This window comes from Gopherus evgoodei, chromosome 9, assembly GCF_007399415.2.
Source record: "Gopherus evgoodei ecotype Sinaloan lineage chromosome 9, rGopEvg1_v1.p, whole genome shotgun sequence".
Classification (NCBI taxonomy): Eukaryota; Metazoa; Chordata; order Testudines; family Testudinidae; genus Gopherus; species Gopherus evgoodei.
This window is the reverse complement of record NC_044330.1, coordinates 67,307,733-67,321,339: the sequence shown is the minus strand read 5'-3', so window position 1 is coordinate 67,321,339 and position 13,607 is coordinate 67,307,733. Positions and strand designations below refer to the sequence as shown.

Genomic DNA, 13,607 nt, shown 5'->3' with positions numbered 1-13,607 from the left:
GCATTGCAGGAGACCTTAGGTAACAAACTTCAGTTATGATTAAGTCATCCACTCTTTGGAGACTCCTGTGATACCTATGCATCATGGATAAGTTATAAAGGTCTCGCCTACAGGGCAAGTTACTGTGCAGCAAGCCGAGGTGGGAACCTACAGCTCATCAGCTCACTGCACAGTAACATTCCACGTGGACGCTGCTACTCTGCAGTGAAAGTCCCAGAGCACAGCCTAGTATACCAAGCCACATGCGCTGTAGCAACATGCACAAAGGATGATGTTATGCAGCAAGCTAGTGTGCTGGCAATTCACACCTCAGCTTGCAACACAGTAACTTGCTGTGTAGACAAGCAGATACCTGCCCATAGAACAGGCACCATCACTATCACCACAGTGGGTGTTGGAAGTCCCAGTTAAAAGGTCAAGTAGGAAATTCACTCTTCATAGTCCATTCCATTTGGACCCCTAGAACTAGCCTGTCCGGTCAGAGATGTGTGTGCACAGTACTGTTCTCCAGGTAGCACCTGTTTGATGGATAGAAAACTTCATTCATCAGAGCATCACTCAAACATCTTTAAGATAATTATTCATTTTTACATTGGAAAATGGGATCCAAGAGTCCTGACAAAGCACAGCAAGAACATGAGAATGGACATGTTCATCTTTAAACACAATATAAAAAGAAACATCCTTACATTTCCAAGAGCAATACTGAACTACAAGATGGCTGGTAGTAATAAATATTTACCAGGGCTGCATTTCCTGTCCCTGTTCATGACAGATCAAAACACTAGGCTAATTACAGACAGATCCAAAATGAAAGGAGGGGCCATAAGACTGGAGGAGCACAGTCCTGTCCTGTCATGGACAAGATGACCAAACAGATTTTCCCCTTCTCTAATTTGCACAGTTAGATCATCAATTAGTACTTGAGCCTGCAGCCAAATACACCAGCTGACATGAGAACAGGAAGACTCCCTCTAGGCAGAAGTTAGGCATTTTAACAGACATTTTAGCATGTTTACCCTCTCCCCCCACCTGCCAAAAAAATGTCAATGCTCCATTTAAATTTTCCTTGATTAAAAATCCTTTAGACAAACTGTGAACAATACTGACAAATCTAATTTAAAATAAAGCAGCATATGCACCTACGCAGTGCATCATTCAGTGTCCATTGCACAACTAATGCGGCAATAAAAAGGTTACTGCACTTGGGAGGCACAGTTCTCTCCAGGATGCCCCAGCCTTCCTCTGTTAGAGGGAATCTGGTAACAGAACTGCTTTGCATAAAGGAAAGGAATCACTTGTTTACAGCAATCTGCATGACACAATCAGAGGACAGAAATCCAATATTCATTCTTAGCCCTTTGCAGCCACCATTCTTTCCTAGGAGCGGAGAAATCAAACCCGCAGCATTAGCACGATGACCAGCAGTTTAACCATTGCTCCCTAACAGCTGCTGCGGTGTGTTGATACAATTAACCAAGACATATGCTCCCTTCAGCAGCCTCCTTACCCTCATTTGGATTTTTTCCTCTCCACAGAAGCATTGTTTGAAGCCTGTCTCATGGCCATTTGGCTTCAGGAGATTGGTGAAAGGGACTGTAGGGTAACTTCCTTTACAGTGGCACTTGCTGCATTCTCCTCCCTTTCCAGCACTGCCGGGCTCTCTGCACCGAGCATGTCGTCACCAGCTGACAGTCACATGAGCGGACTCTTGGCCCTCCTTTGAAAGAGGGAGGATTTTAGCTGAACAGAAGAAGGTTAAAGATGCAGTATCCCTTGCTTCACAGCAGGCAAGCTAGGAATGACAAAAGGAAGCTGGCATCTAGAGAATTTAACTTCCAGTCACTGGAAACAGCCTCCAGATGGAAGCTGCAACTAAAGTTACAGTAGACACAAAACTTTGTTTGGGGGGAGAGGAACAGGGGCACATAAGAGGTTTGAATGAATGAAAGGTTTCATTCCTTTCCTATAGACATTAGATCTTCCATTACAAAAACACTGCCTGCACATTTCATTTTCAGCCCCATCTCCTAAACGTCTGAAGAGACTGCTCATTGGTTTTAAACTGAGAGCAAGCTAGTGCTTATGAAAGCAAGTGATTAAATTGTGGCAGCTAGTGCCAAGTACATGCTGTGTACCTAGGGCAAACTTCCTATACTTCTGTGCCCTTCCATTCCAATTCCCAACATCCCTGTTACTCCAGTCCTAGGAATCCACACACCTCTTCCAACTAATGTCATCATCCATTATCCTTTGGGTCAGAGATGGCCATTTTAACAAAAGCTTATACTGAAGTACTGACTGCTAAGGAGTCCATTATCTGATTTACAGCCCTTTCTACATGTTGGACAGAGCAGGGTAGCTGCATCTCATTCCTGCTATGCTGGCTTACAAAGTGTCCTCTTCTTGACCAACATATCTTGCTTTTAAGCTTTCTGTGCCATGGCTAACTTTGGCTTAGCACAGAGGTTCTCAAACTGCGGTCTGCGAGCATCATTCAGGTGGTCCGCAGATAGTTCCTGCTAAGGTGTGCGCCTGAGTGACTGCACACAACCAAATGAAGGGCCACCCATCTAATTAGTTGAGCCGCGCAGGCGTGACTCCACTAATTAGGTGCCTGGATCCAGGAGAAGACGCACAAGTAAGGTGAGGTGGTGGCCTTGGGGGTGGAATAGGGGGTAGGTGGGAGGCTGCAGTGGGATGAGAAGAGGGGTGGGGGGAATTTGGAATGTGCAGGGCTGCGGTGGCCAGAGAAAGAGGTGACTTTCCCCAGCTCAGGGGCTGCTGCGATGGGGGAAGAGACCCCTCTCCTTCCCTGCCCCAGCTTGGGGGCTGCTGTGGTGAGGGAGAGACCCCTCTCTTCCCCAGCCACAGCTCGTGGGCTGCCGTGGAAGGAGAGAGAGGGCACATCTATCGCATTAGAAAGGTAAAACTACTGATACGAAAACGAGTTGTGTGCTTATTTGTAGAACAAAAAAGTTTATTACTTTTTTTTATATAGCGCTTTCATCCAAAGCACTTTACCATAGCTAGCTAATGGTACAAACATTTGGAAAGATCATTATGTGGTCCGCCAAGATCCTCAGCAATTTTCAAGTGGTCCATGGGGAAAAAAAAAAGTTTGAGAACCACTGGCTTCGCGAATGGGATTTGTTTGCCACTGGAGTTTTCCCATAGGTTAAATATCTATTTAACAATGACATACTTTTCAGGACCTCTCTTTTCCTGTCTACCAGTTGATGTTTTGCCCATTAAGAGAGTTAAAGCGACACTCCTTGGGTGCCTGACATATTTCACACAGGGACAGTACTCAGTCCAGTAAAGCTGCACGACTATAAGCACTGCTTCAATCCTTTTTGCAACCTCTTTGTAGAGCCTCATGGGTGATCTTATCTTGCCATAAGAAATGCACAGAAAGTGATAACATTTCTCTAGCTCCGAGATGCTGGTGATAACCTGTGACATTTCAGCCTTGCTCTATGGCTCTGAAACATTACACCACAGTGAATGTGAACTTTGGTCTTGTGTGATTCCATGCTGGTTCCAGGCTCTGTGGGGCACTCTGTTCTCATTGACCGCAAACTAAAAAGCATGCTTTGCATACAGCAGTGTGACAAGATAACCAAATCCACGAGTGGAGGCCTGTGATGGTTCTTGGGATACCCTGGACTGCGAGTCATCCTGTTACCCCAGCCTCCAGTGTGAAGACTTCTTTGCACTTACCTGGGTGTCAGCTCTCTGACACCTGTCAGCCACCTCTGCGCTGTGCCAGTCCTTACTTTGCCCTTCTGGTTAACAGTAGGTGCACCCCAGGCTCTTTCAAGCCTCCCGCTATAGCATCCAGCCCCTTATCCACTGAACACTCCCAGAAATACCAGGCCTGCTATCTCTAAGGGAACAGTGCACCCACCAGCTTGTATGATTCAATCCAGCACCTTGCTTAATACCACAGCACTGAGATATATTCATAGTGAAAAACAATAAGCTTATCAAAAATATTGCTCAAGGATGCAGAAGTGAAATCAGGAAGGCCAAATCACACTTGGAGATGCAGCTAGCAAGGGATGTTAACGGTAAGAAGAAGGGTTTCTACAGGAATTTAGCAACAAGAAGGTGGTCAGGGAAAATGTGGACCTCTTACTGAATAGAGGAGGCAACCAAATGACAGAGGATGTGGGAAAAGCTAATGCACTCAATGCCTTTTTTGCCTCTGTCGTCATGAACAAGATCAGCTCCCAGACTACTGCAATGGGCAGCACAGTATAGGGAGAAGGATACTAACCCTCTGTGGAGAAAGCGGTGGTTCAGGACTATTTAGAAAAGCTGAACAAGCATAAGTCCATGGGGCCGGATGTGCTGCATCTGAAGGTGCTAAAGGAGTTGCTGGATGTGATTGCACTGCCATTGGCCATTATCTTTGAAAACTCATGGTTATCGGGGGAGGTCCCGGATGACTGGAAAAAGGCTAAATGTAGTGCCCATCTTTTCAAAAAAAAAAAAAAAAGGGAAGGAGGAGGATCCGCAGAACTACAGGCCAGTCAACCTAACCTCAGTCCCCGGAAAAGTCATGGAGCAGGTCCTCAAGGAATCAATTTTGAAGCACTTAGAGGAGAGGAAAGTGATCAGGAACAGTCAGTGTGCATTCACCAAGGGCAAGTCATGCCTGATTAACCTAACTGCCTTCTATGATGAGACAACTGGCTCTGTGGATGAGGGGAATGCAGTGGATGTGTTATTCCTTGACTTTAGCAAAGCTTCTGATACGGTTTCCCACAGTATTCTTGCCAGCAAGTTAAAAAAGTATGGACTGGATGAATGGACTATAAGGTGGATAGAAAGCTGGCTAGATCATCGGGCTCAACAGGTAGTGATCAATGGCTCCGTGTCTAGTTGGCAGCCAGTATTAAGCAGAGCGCCCCAAGGGTGAGTTCTGGGGCCAGCTTTAAGATATTCATTAATGATCTGGACGATGGCGTGGATTGCACCCTCAGCAAGTTTGCAGATAATACTAAACTGGGAGGAGTGGTAGACAGGATACAGAAGGACCTAAACAAATTAGAGGACTGGGCCAAAATAAATCTGATGAGGTTCAACAAAGACAAATGCAGAGTCCTGCACTTAGGATGGAAGAATCCCATGCATTGCTACAGACTAGGGGCTGAATGGCTAGGCAACAGTTATGCAGAAAAGGACCTAGAGGTTACAGTGGATGAGAAACTGGATAAGAGTCAACTGTGTGCCCTTGTTGCCAAGAAGGCTAACAGCACTTTGGGCTGCATAAGTAGGAGCTTTTCCAACAGATCGAGGGATGTGATCATTCCCCTCTACTCGACATTGGTGAGGCCTCATCTAGAGTACTGTGTCCAGTTTTGGGCCCCACACTACAAGAAGGATGTGGAAAGAGTCCTTGGGAGGGCAACAAAAATGATCAGGAGTCTGGAGCACATGATTTATGAGGATAGGCTGAGGGAACTGGGATTATTTATTTAGTCTGCAGAAGAGAAGAATGGGGGGGGGGATTTGATAGGAGCTTCCAACTACCTGAAAGGGGGTTCCAAAGAGGATGGATCTAGACTGTTCTCAGTGGTAGCAGATGACCGAACAAGGAGTAATGGTCTCAAGTTGCAATGGGGGAGGTTTAGGTTGGATATTAGGAAAAACTTTCACTAGGAGGGTGGTAAAGCACCGGAATGGGTTACCTAGGGAGGTGGTGGAATCTCCTTCCTTAGAGGTTTTTAAGGTCAGGCTTGACAAAGCCCTGGCTGGAATGATTTAATTGGGGATTGGTCCTGCTTTGAGCACGGAATTGGACTAGATGACCTCTGAGGTTCCTTCCAACCCTGATATTCTATGATTCTATAAATGAAAATCAACAGGCAGCAGATTTAGTACAAAAAAGATGAAGAAAATTTTCACACTATGCACAACTAACTTGTGGAATCCATTGCCAGGGGATGTTGTGAAGACCAAAAGTATAACTGGGTTCAAAAAAGAACTACAGAAGTTCATGGAGGATAGATCCAGCAATGGCTATTAGCCAAGATGGTCAGGGATGCAACCCCACACATGAGGAGACCCTAAACCTCTCTATCAGAAGTTGGGAAGGGAAGACATGGGTAGATCGTTGTAGAGTTGCCCTATTCAGTACATTCCCCATGAAGCTCTGGTACCAGCCACTGCTGTAGATAGGATACTGGGCAAGAATGTGTGATCTGGTCCAATATGGTAGCTCTCATGTTCTTCCTACTATAAGATTCTCAATAAAATGGTAAGTTAACAACACTGATTTTATCATGCTGAAGAACTTGTCTACCATCAAACATGCAGTCAGTGCAGACTGGATTCCATGAATTAAAAAATGCTCGTTTATTTAATAGGGAAGACGTGCCCAACAGCGAGTTTCTTTCAGTGGGAAGAGTGAGGAAATCAAGATCTAGATTATCTGACAGATATAACAAAAAGCAGAACAAAGTGAGGTATTTCTGCTGCTGCCTGAAGATGGCCCTGTTACTAAACAGCTTTTCTGTATCTACTGTAAAGCTTTTTTATGTACATTATCAAAATATCATAAGATTTATCACCACACCCTTTGGGCCTGTCTACACAAAAACAACTTTTAGTTTGCAACAGGACGGGATTTAAATCCACCTCACATTAGCCTGCCATGCACTAAGTGTCCACCTGGACTATTCTTCCTTGCATTAAAAGTTCCATCATGTACTTTAATGTGGTTTCCTGCCCAGCTCTAGAAGGGACATTAGCCAAGAAAAATCCCAAGAAGTTTGGCCATACTGCTGTTTGTGTACCCAGACAGCTGCTCCATGGACTGGCCTTTTTTTTTTTTTTTTAATTAAGAGATCGAAGAAGAACACAAAATTTATCCACTTCCCCCTGTGTTGCCGTACATTGCTATATGGGAGATGCACAATGGGCAAAATGAGTTGAGGAAAGTACCAGCACATAGAGAAAACACCAGATACTGCTCAATCTGGGACACAGGGAAGGAAAAGAAAAGACTCGCTAAGAAAAACATTTTGGGAACATTAAAGGACATTTTAAAGTTAATCCCAAGCTCTAAGCAAATACAGGTCTCAGTGACACCCTCTTTAAAGTGTTTCCACTAACCATCTATGGATCTCTTGTGTGGTTTTCCACCCAGTCGTGGTTTGTGTACAAGCCAACTCCTTTAAGTGGAAAAAACAACAGAGTTACAGCTGACCATCTCCATCAGTATGCAGGAAAACAAGGGGGAAAAAAGCTGCTCAGAATACTAATGCATCTCAAGCATTACAATATTTGTATTCCCTCTACCTTCCTTTTTCTGAATTGGACCCAACTGGACAGAATATAATTAGCCCACTGAGAGACACTAAATTAGCTCTGCAAGAGGTAGTTAAAAAAAAAAAAAGTGTTACTCATTTTTTAAATCTGCTGAAATCCAAGCATAGACATAGATCGAACAGCACCAAGATATAGGAAAGAAGCACTGTTTACAAGTCCATTGGCAAATCATGCTGGTTTGTAAATGTTAATAATCAGTTAAAGGTACCTATAACTTCAGTAGAAGATTTTATATTTTAAAATTCTGTATGTTACCAAAAGCGCATCTAGTATACTCCTTAAAGCAAATTTGATAGCCTAAGTTTTTATTCCATATAATTTTTGATGCTTTTGAAAACTGACATGTCTGATAGTCTGATTCTCAAAAATAAGACAAAGTTACTGTACAGTGAGATATTATAGTTCTACACCAGAGGATGAGATGAAGTCTATGCTGCATGATAAGTGTGCATATCCACCTTGAAGGACAGTAACATTAGACAGATGGTTCTGAACTCCAAGGTAGGCCTGATCTACATAGAAAAAATTATATTGGCATAGCTACATCAGTAAAGGGTGTGGAAAAAAAAACCCGCATCCCTGACCCACAGCTATGCCAACAAAATCCCCCGTGTAGACACAGCTATGTTGACAGAAGCCCTCAGCCTTCATCTGGGGAGGGGATGTTCCAACACCAACAGAAAAAAACTGTTGGTAGGTTGTGTCTACACTATGGAGCTATGCCAACATAAGTATGCCGTTATAGTCCTCATAATATATACATATAGTCATGGATTCACGAATAGCACAAAAGACATGAGGCCTAGTTCACAGATTTATAGTTTCTAAGATCAGAAGAGACCACTGTGATTATCTAGTCTGAATTCCTGTATTACAAACACCATAAAACCTTCCCAAAATAATTCCTAGAGCAGATCTTTTAGAAACACATCCAATCTCGATTTAAAAATCGCCACTGGTAGAAAAATCCACCACGACCCTTGATGAACTGTTCTGATGGTTAATTATTCTCACTGTTAAAAATGTGCCTTATTTCCAGTCTGAATTTGCTTAGTTTCAACTTCCAGACATTGGATCACGTTAGACCTTTCTGTTAGAGTGAAGAGCTCACTATTTAAATATTTGTTCCCCATGTAGAAACTTATAGACTGGTCAAGTCACCCCTTAACCTTCTCTTTGTTAAGCTAAATAGATGGAGCACTGTGAGTCTATCACTATAAGGCAGGTTTTCTAACATTCTTGAGGCTCTTCTCTGAATCCTCTCCGATTTATCAATCTCCTTCCTGAACTGTGGACACTAGACCTGGCTGGGGACCCTAGATCAACGATTCCCAAAGTGGGGGAGGTGGCACCCGTGAGGGGTTGGGATGCTGCAAACATGTTTCAGAAGGGTTGCAGACACCCTCCTTCCTCCCCCACACAGGGTTGTGGAGTTAACAATCTACTCACGTTTTCAAGGCCAACACAACATAGTAATGCTTGCCTGAATTTGCTCCACTCATCTGAATACAGGCTCTGCATGATCCAACTTTAGATCAAAACCAAAAGAATTCTTCCTTGAGGATGAGGCAAACTGGAGGGAGATTATTTGAAACCCCTTTGTTGAGGCACACTGCCACCAGATGTGTACGCTGTATTGACTGACTTGTCTTGCAAGGACTCATAGGAGGTACAGTTTGAAAGGGAAGACATCAGTCAGTTTTGGAACTCTGTGAAATGTGAATCTCCATCATTTATTCATAGGCTCAAAGAGTAATACTTCTGTTTGCTTCCTGTTTTCAGTGTTTTAAGAACTGCTGCATTAAAAACCAAGCACCACCACTGCAGAATGTTGAGAACTAGCTACTTGTGTCTGACAACCTTCATGGTGCATTTACAACTGATTTGCAACTTCTCAGATTCATGCATCTTATCATTAACAAGAATACAAAAAGTTATTATACTTAATAAAAACTGATGTATCTTTTGAATGAAAATGTACACAAATGCACATTTTTGTGTATGTTAGCAATATGCAGAACAAAAAATCTTATCTAGTGATTGTAAGCAGCGTGCCATAGTGAATACAGCACTGGACTGGGTTTCATGAGACCTGGGTTCTATCCTTTACTCTGCCACGCATCTACTGAGTGACTGTGGGTAAGTTACTTGCCCTCTGTGCCTCAGTTTCCTCATCTATAAAATGAGTAACAATATTGACCTCCTTTGTAAAACATTTTAAGATCTACTGATGAAGAGTGCTATATAAGAGCTAAGTATTTATTTGTGGGGTAAGGAACTGGGGATTGAGGATTCCAGAACAAGATTGAAAATATGGAAAATATAATATCATATAAATCAAAACTACACTTTCTACTGGAATTCTATTCTGACCACTTCAAGGATATAGCAGAATTAGGAAAGAGTCAGAGAAGTGACAAAAATGATTAGAGACACACATTTATATGAAGAGTGCTTGAAAGAAACTGGCATTATTTACCTTAGTAAGGAGATAAGAGGAGCCATGATAAAAGTAAATAAAATAATGGATGGTACAGAGGTAGTGCATCAGACACTTTCTATTCTTCCAGTCTTGCAACAAAAATGAAGGGGGCATTCAATGAAACTAAAGATGGCAAATTCAAAACAAAATGGACTACTTTTTCACACAATCCCTGGACTGCGAACTCATTGCTACTGTACGTTAGAGACAAAGAATTTAGCAAGATTTAAATATTCAGTCCATCTTTTTATGGAAAACAAGAGTATCCAGAGTTATAGATAATACAAGTTTTGGAATGAATGAAACATCTCATGCTTCAGGAGTTTAACTCTATTAAGGATGACATTGAAATCTTCATAAGGCAGATTATGCCACATCTGCCTACTGTGGGATTTTTAAACCTTCCTCTGAAACATCTGATGCTGGCCCCAATGTTGGAGATAAGGTATTGGCTTGACAGTCCCTGGATCTAATCTAGTATGGCAATTCTTGGGTTCCCATGGGAGGGGATAATGGAAAATATTGATGGTCTAAACGGAAGATGTGGCTGGAAAAGTTTGAAAGTCACTAATCTAGACAACTATCTAGTCAGTATCAGTATGGTCCCCACAGTTGTATTCGAGTCCTTTCTTCAGCCCAGTTTTAAAAGACATCAGCAACAGGGATGGCACAAGCTAACAGATTTCCCAGTTCAGATATTTTCTGAACAACTTAAATTCTCCTTGGCTCAGTCTCCTTACTCTTACTTACATCCCACTCAACTATCCTGAACAATTTCTCTCCCTCCCTGCCATTTTGCCCCTTAAATACTTTAGACCATTATACCCCATTTCCTTTAGCTTTTGATCAGCCAAGATATACAGAATTAGATCTTTCAAGTCTCTTTGTCCACTTTATCATTTTTGTGGCTTTTCTCTAAATCCCCTCCAATTTGTGCACATCTTTTTGGTATGAGGTCCCAAGAGAATATTCTAAGTGCTCTCTCTAACAAGTCCTCTATAGACAGGGTCCCTCTCCTCCTTGTTCTTTATTCTGCATTCTATAAATTAATGAACCTCGAAACACCTTTATCTCTTTGCTTTACTGAAGTGGCTGCACTGTAGCAATGCAGACTACTGTTTCAATGAGTCACTTCACCCTGGGTGAAAGGTACGTTGTACTTATCAGTTGAACAAGAAGAGGGGAACTTCTCAATTTTCAACATCTAAAAAAACAGTAAACCAGAGCAGATGGTTTTGCTGAGATTGAAGAGCACCTCAACTAATAGCTGCATTATAAAGAAGGGCAGCCAAGATCTTTGGATGGGTGCCGAACAATTATGAGTAATAGAGCTTCTGGGCCATAACTGTCCCAGGGATCATGTTTGCTTTCACTCATACACCACGCTGCCTCAAGCCACTGATTAATTGCTTGCTTGCCCCCGGTGATATGTGAAGTGCCTAGATAGGACTGTGGGGAGGAAAAACAAGTCCTTGAAGACACAGAAAAGAGTGCAGGCTAATTTATTGTATATACTAAAAGATCACACAAACAGAAATACATTGAGAAGAGAAAATACTTCCCCTGTATGACAATTCACTAAACGTGTACAGCCAGGATTAGATAGTTTACTGTGATGGGGAGGAGCCCTGGCTTCTCTCCTACAAATAGTCACTAATCTACCTTCTGTAGTCTCTCTTACCTTCTCTTTTAAAGAAACACACGGCTACTTTGTGCTGCACCCAAGTCCTAATTCAATCACTGTTTACTTATAGTTACAGAAGTCAATAGAAGCAGGTGAGTGCACACTTGGCTGCTATATGGTACTACAGCAGCCTGTACAGAAAGCCACCCCGGTGAAAACAGTGCAGTGTAGAGAATTGTGTTGAGGTCACAATAGGAGTGACACAGCAAAGCATACAGCCCTTACACCACAATCTGGCCACTCCATTGAGAAACTGGCTCTTGCTACAGTCACATGAAGTAGTACACATTAACCTGAAATCTACATAAAGATTTTAGTGATGATGAATTTAATGGAGATGGCAACATGAGCATTACCTCCCAACATCTCTCTATCCAGCGGGGGATCATCATCTGTGATGGAGAAATCCAGAGCTCTTCCTGCTATCTCCACCATGTCTTCATCACTGGTGCTGCCCTGAAAACTCCCTCGTCGAAAGCCTTTATTATTCATGGCTACAGCCTCTGAACCTAGAATGGAAGGGAAAACAAAGATAGTTTCATAGCATAAGGTTGAAGACACCAATGTGTACACCTATGTTCCACAGTAATGGATGTCTGGTTATGTGCTAATCCAGTCTGACTAGGTGAATGAAATAAAATAGTAGACCTGGTATCCTACATACAGGAAGGGATTATTTTTTCAGTATGGCAAACCTACATGAAGTATGACAGCTGCTTGTTCTAGCCCAGGGATCTGACTGGATTTTCCACATTTACAAGCTGTTGTTCCTGTGATATATTTCATGCTATCACATGGGCCAGAAACAGTGATTTAGTTACATGAAATAAGACGACAGCATTTCAAAGAGTTACCTGCAGGGTGCATAAAAAATCACTGATTTTTTTAAAAACTGGTTTTAAATCTCTTTGCAAGTGAATGTATTTAATATTAAATTTGAAATAACCACCTATTAAAGCCTAAAACTTACTATCATCTATTAATTAAATTAAAAGCAATATTCAAGCACTACAAGTCTGCTGCCAAAGTTCAAAAGAAAGTCAAACAAATGAACTGGTGGAAGTCACTGGCTACGAACCAGAGTTTTGTAAAGTGCTAAACCAACTTTTGACAACAATACTCCTTTGTGCAGGTGCAGAGACAATATTTTCATTTTAGTTTGACTAGTTCAGTTCAATGACTGGGTCTCAAAATTGAGAAACAGATTGGGAGCTGAAAAAGCAGGAACGCTTGTTTTTCTTTTCCACTCTACGAAGAAAAATGAGATGTGAGTGGACGAGATCTACTCATTGTAAAATTTTAAAGGACTCAGTGACCATAAACAATAAGTTCAATTCACTAACCATTAATATTTCTGTTTAATAAACAAAACATGTTGAGAGAAATAAGTTTATGTATCCATTACATTTGAGGTAGCATTATTTTAGCTACTAAAAACAAATTTGAAAATGTTATTGCGCATTTTGAATTGAATTTCAGTTACCATCCAAATGTAGCATGAGGAAAGATGAGTAAAAAAAAATCATTTAGTAATGTTGTGATGTGTCATTCATTTTCTAACCCAAAATGAACAAAATAAGAATCTGAATAAATGTATGTTAAACTATTATGTAGCTTTAAATAAATGTGCACAGATATAATGTACACTCCTAGTTAGCAAAGAACCAAATTTAATGTAAAGGCCATATTCGCTTATATGTCAGCATGTTTTAATCAAACAAAGACTAAGCCTCTTTAGAAAATCAACAAAATAGCACAGATGCAAAACAAGATTGATTTAAATTAACAACTGATTTTAATTCATCCTGGTTATTTGTAGAGATGCCATGAAAGTGTAATAATAAAATGCTCATGTTTTTAAAATGGATTTTGAAAACCACACACACCCCAAACTCAGAGGAAACCAGCTTCAACAACAGAAATCAAGATACACTGCTACCTCAATATAATGCCACTCGATATAACATAAATTTGGATATAACGTGGTAAAGCAGTGCTCCGGGAGGGAGGGGCGGGGCTGTCTGGTGGTCAAAGCAAGTTCAGTATAACATGGTTTCACCTACAACATGGTAAGATTTTTTGGCTCCCAAGGACAGCATT

At 41.7% G+C, this 13,607-nt stretch overlaps 1 protein-coding gene across 4 annotated transcripts in view; it reads right to left on the bottom strand.

The window, feature by feature from the left end:
• The window catches only part of LOC115658110 (H(+)/Cl(-) exchange transporter 5), an 83,848-nt gene that overhangs the window by 29,800 nt on the left and 40,441 nt on the right, over window positions 1-13,607 (bottom strand). For 3 of the 4 annotated variants that reach the window (XM_030576642.1, XM_030576643.1, XM_030576641.1), the window contains one exon: window positions 11,864-12,016. In XM_030576642.1, the coding sequence (XP_030432502.1) occupies window positions 11,864-11,999 (136 nt within the window). In that variant the 5' untranslated portion in view covers window positions 12,000-12,016. Of the gene's footprint in view, window positions 1-1,510; window positions 1,641-11,863; window positions 12,017-13,607 lie in introns of those variants that run through there. The other variant, XM_030576644.1, reaches the window with a different exon arrangement.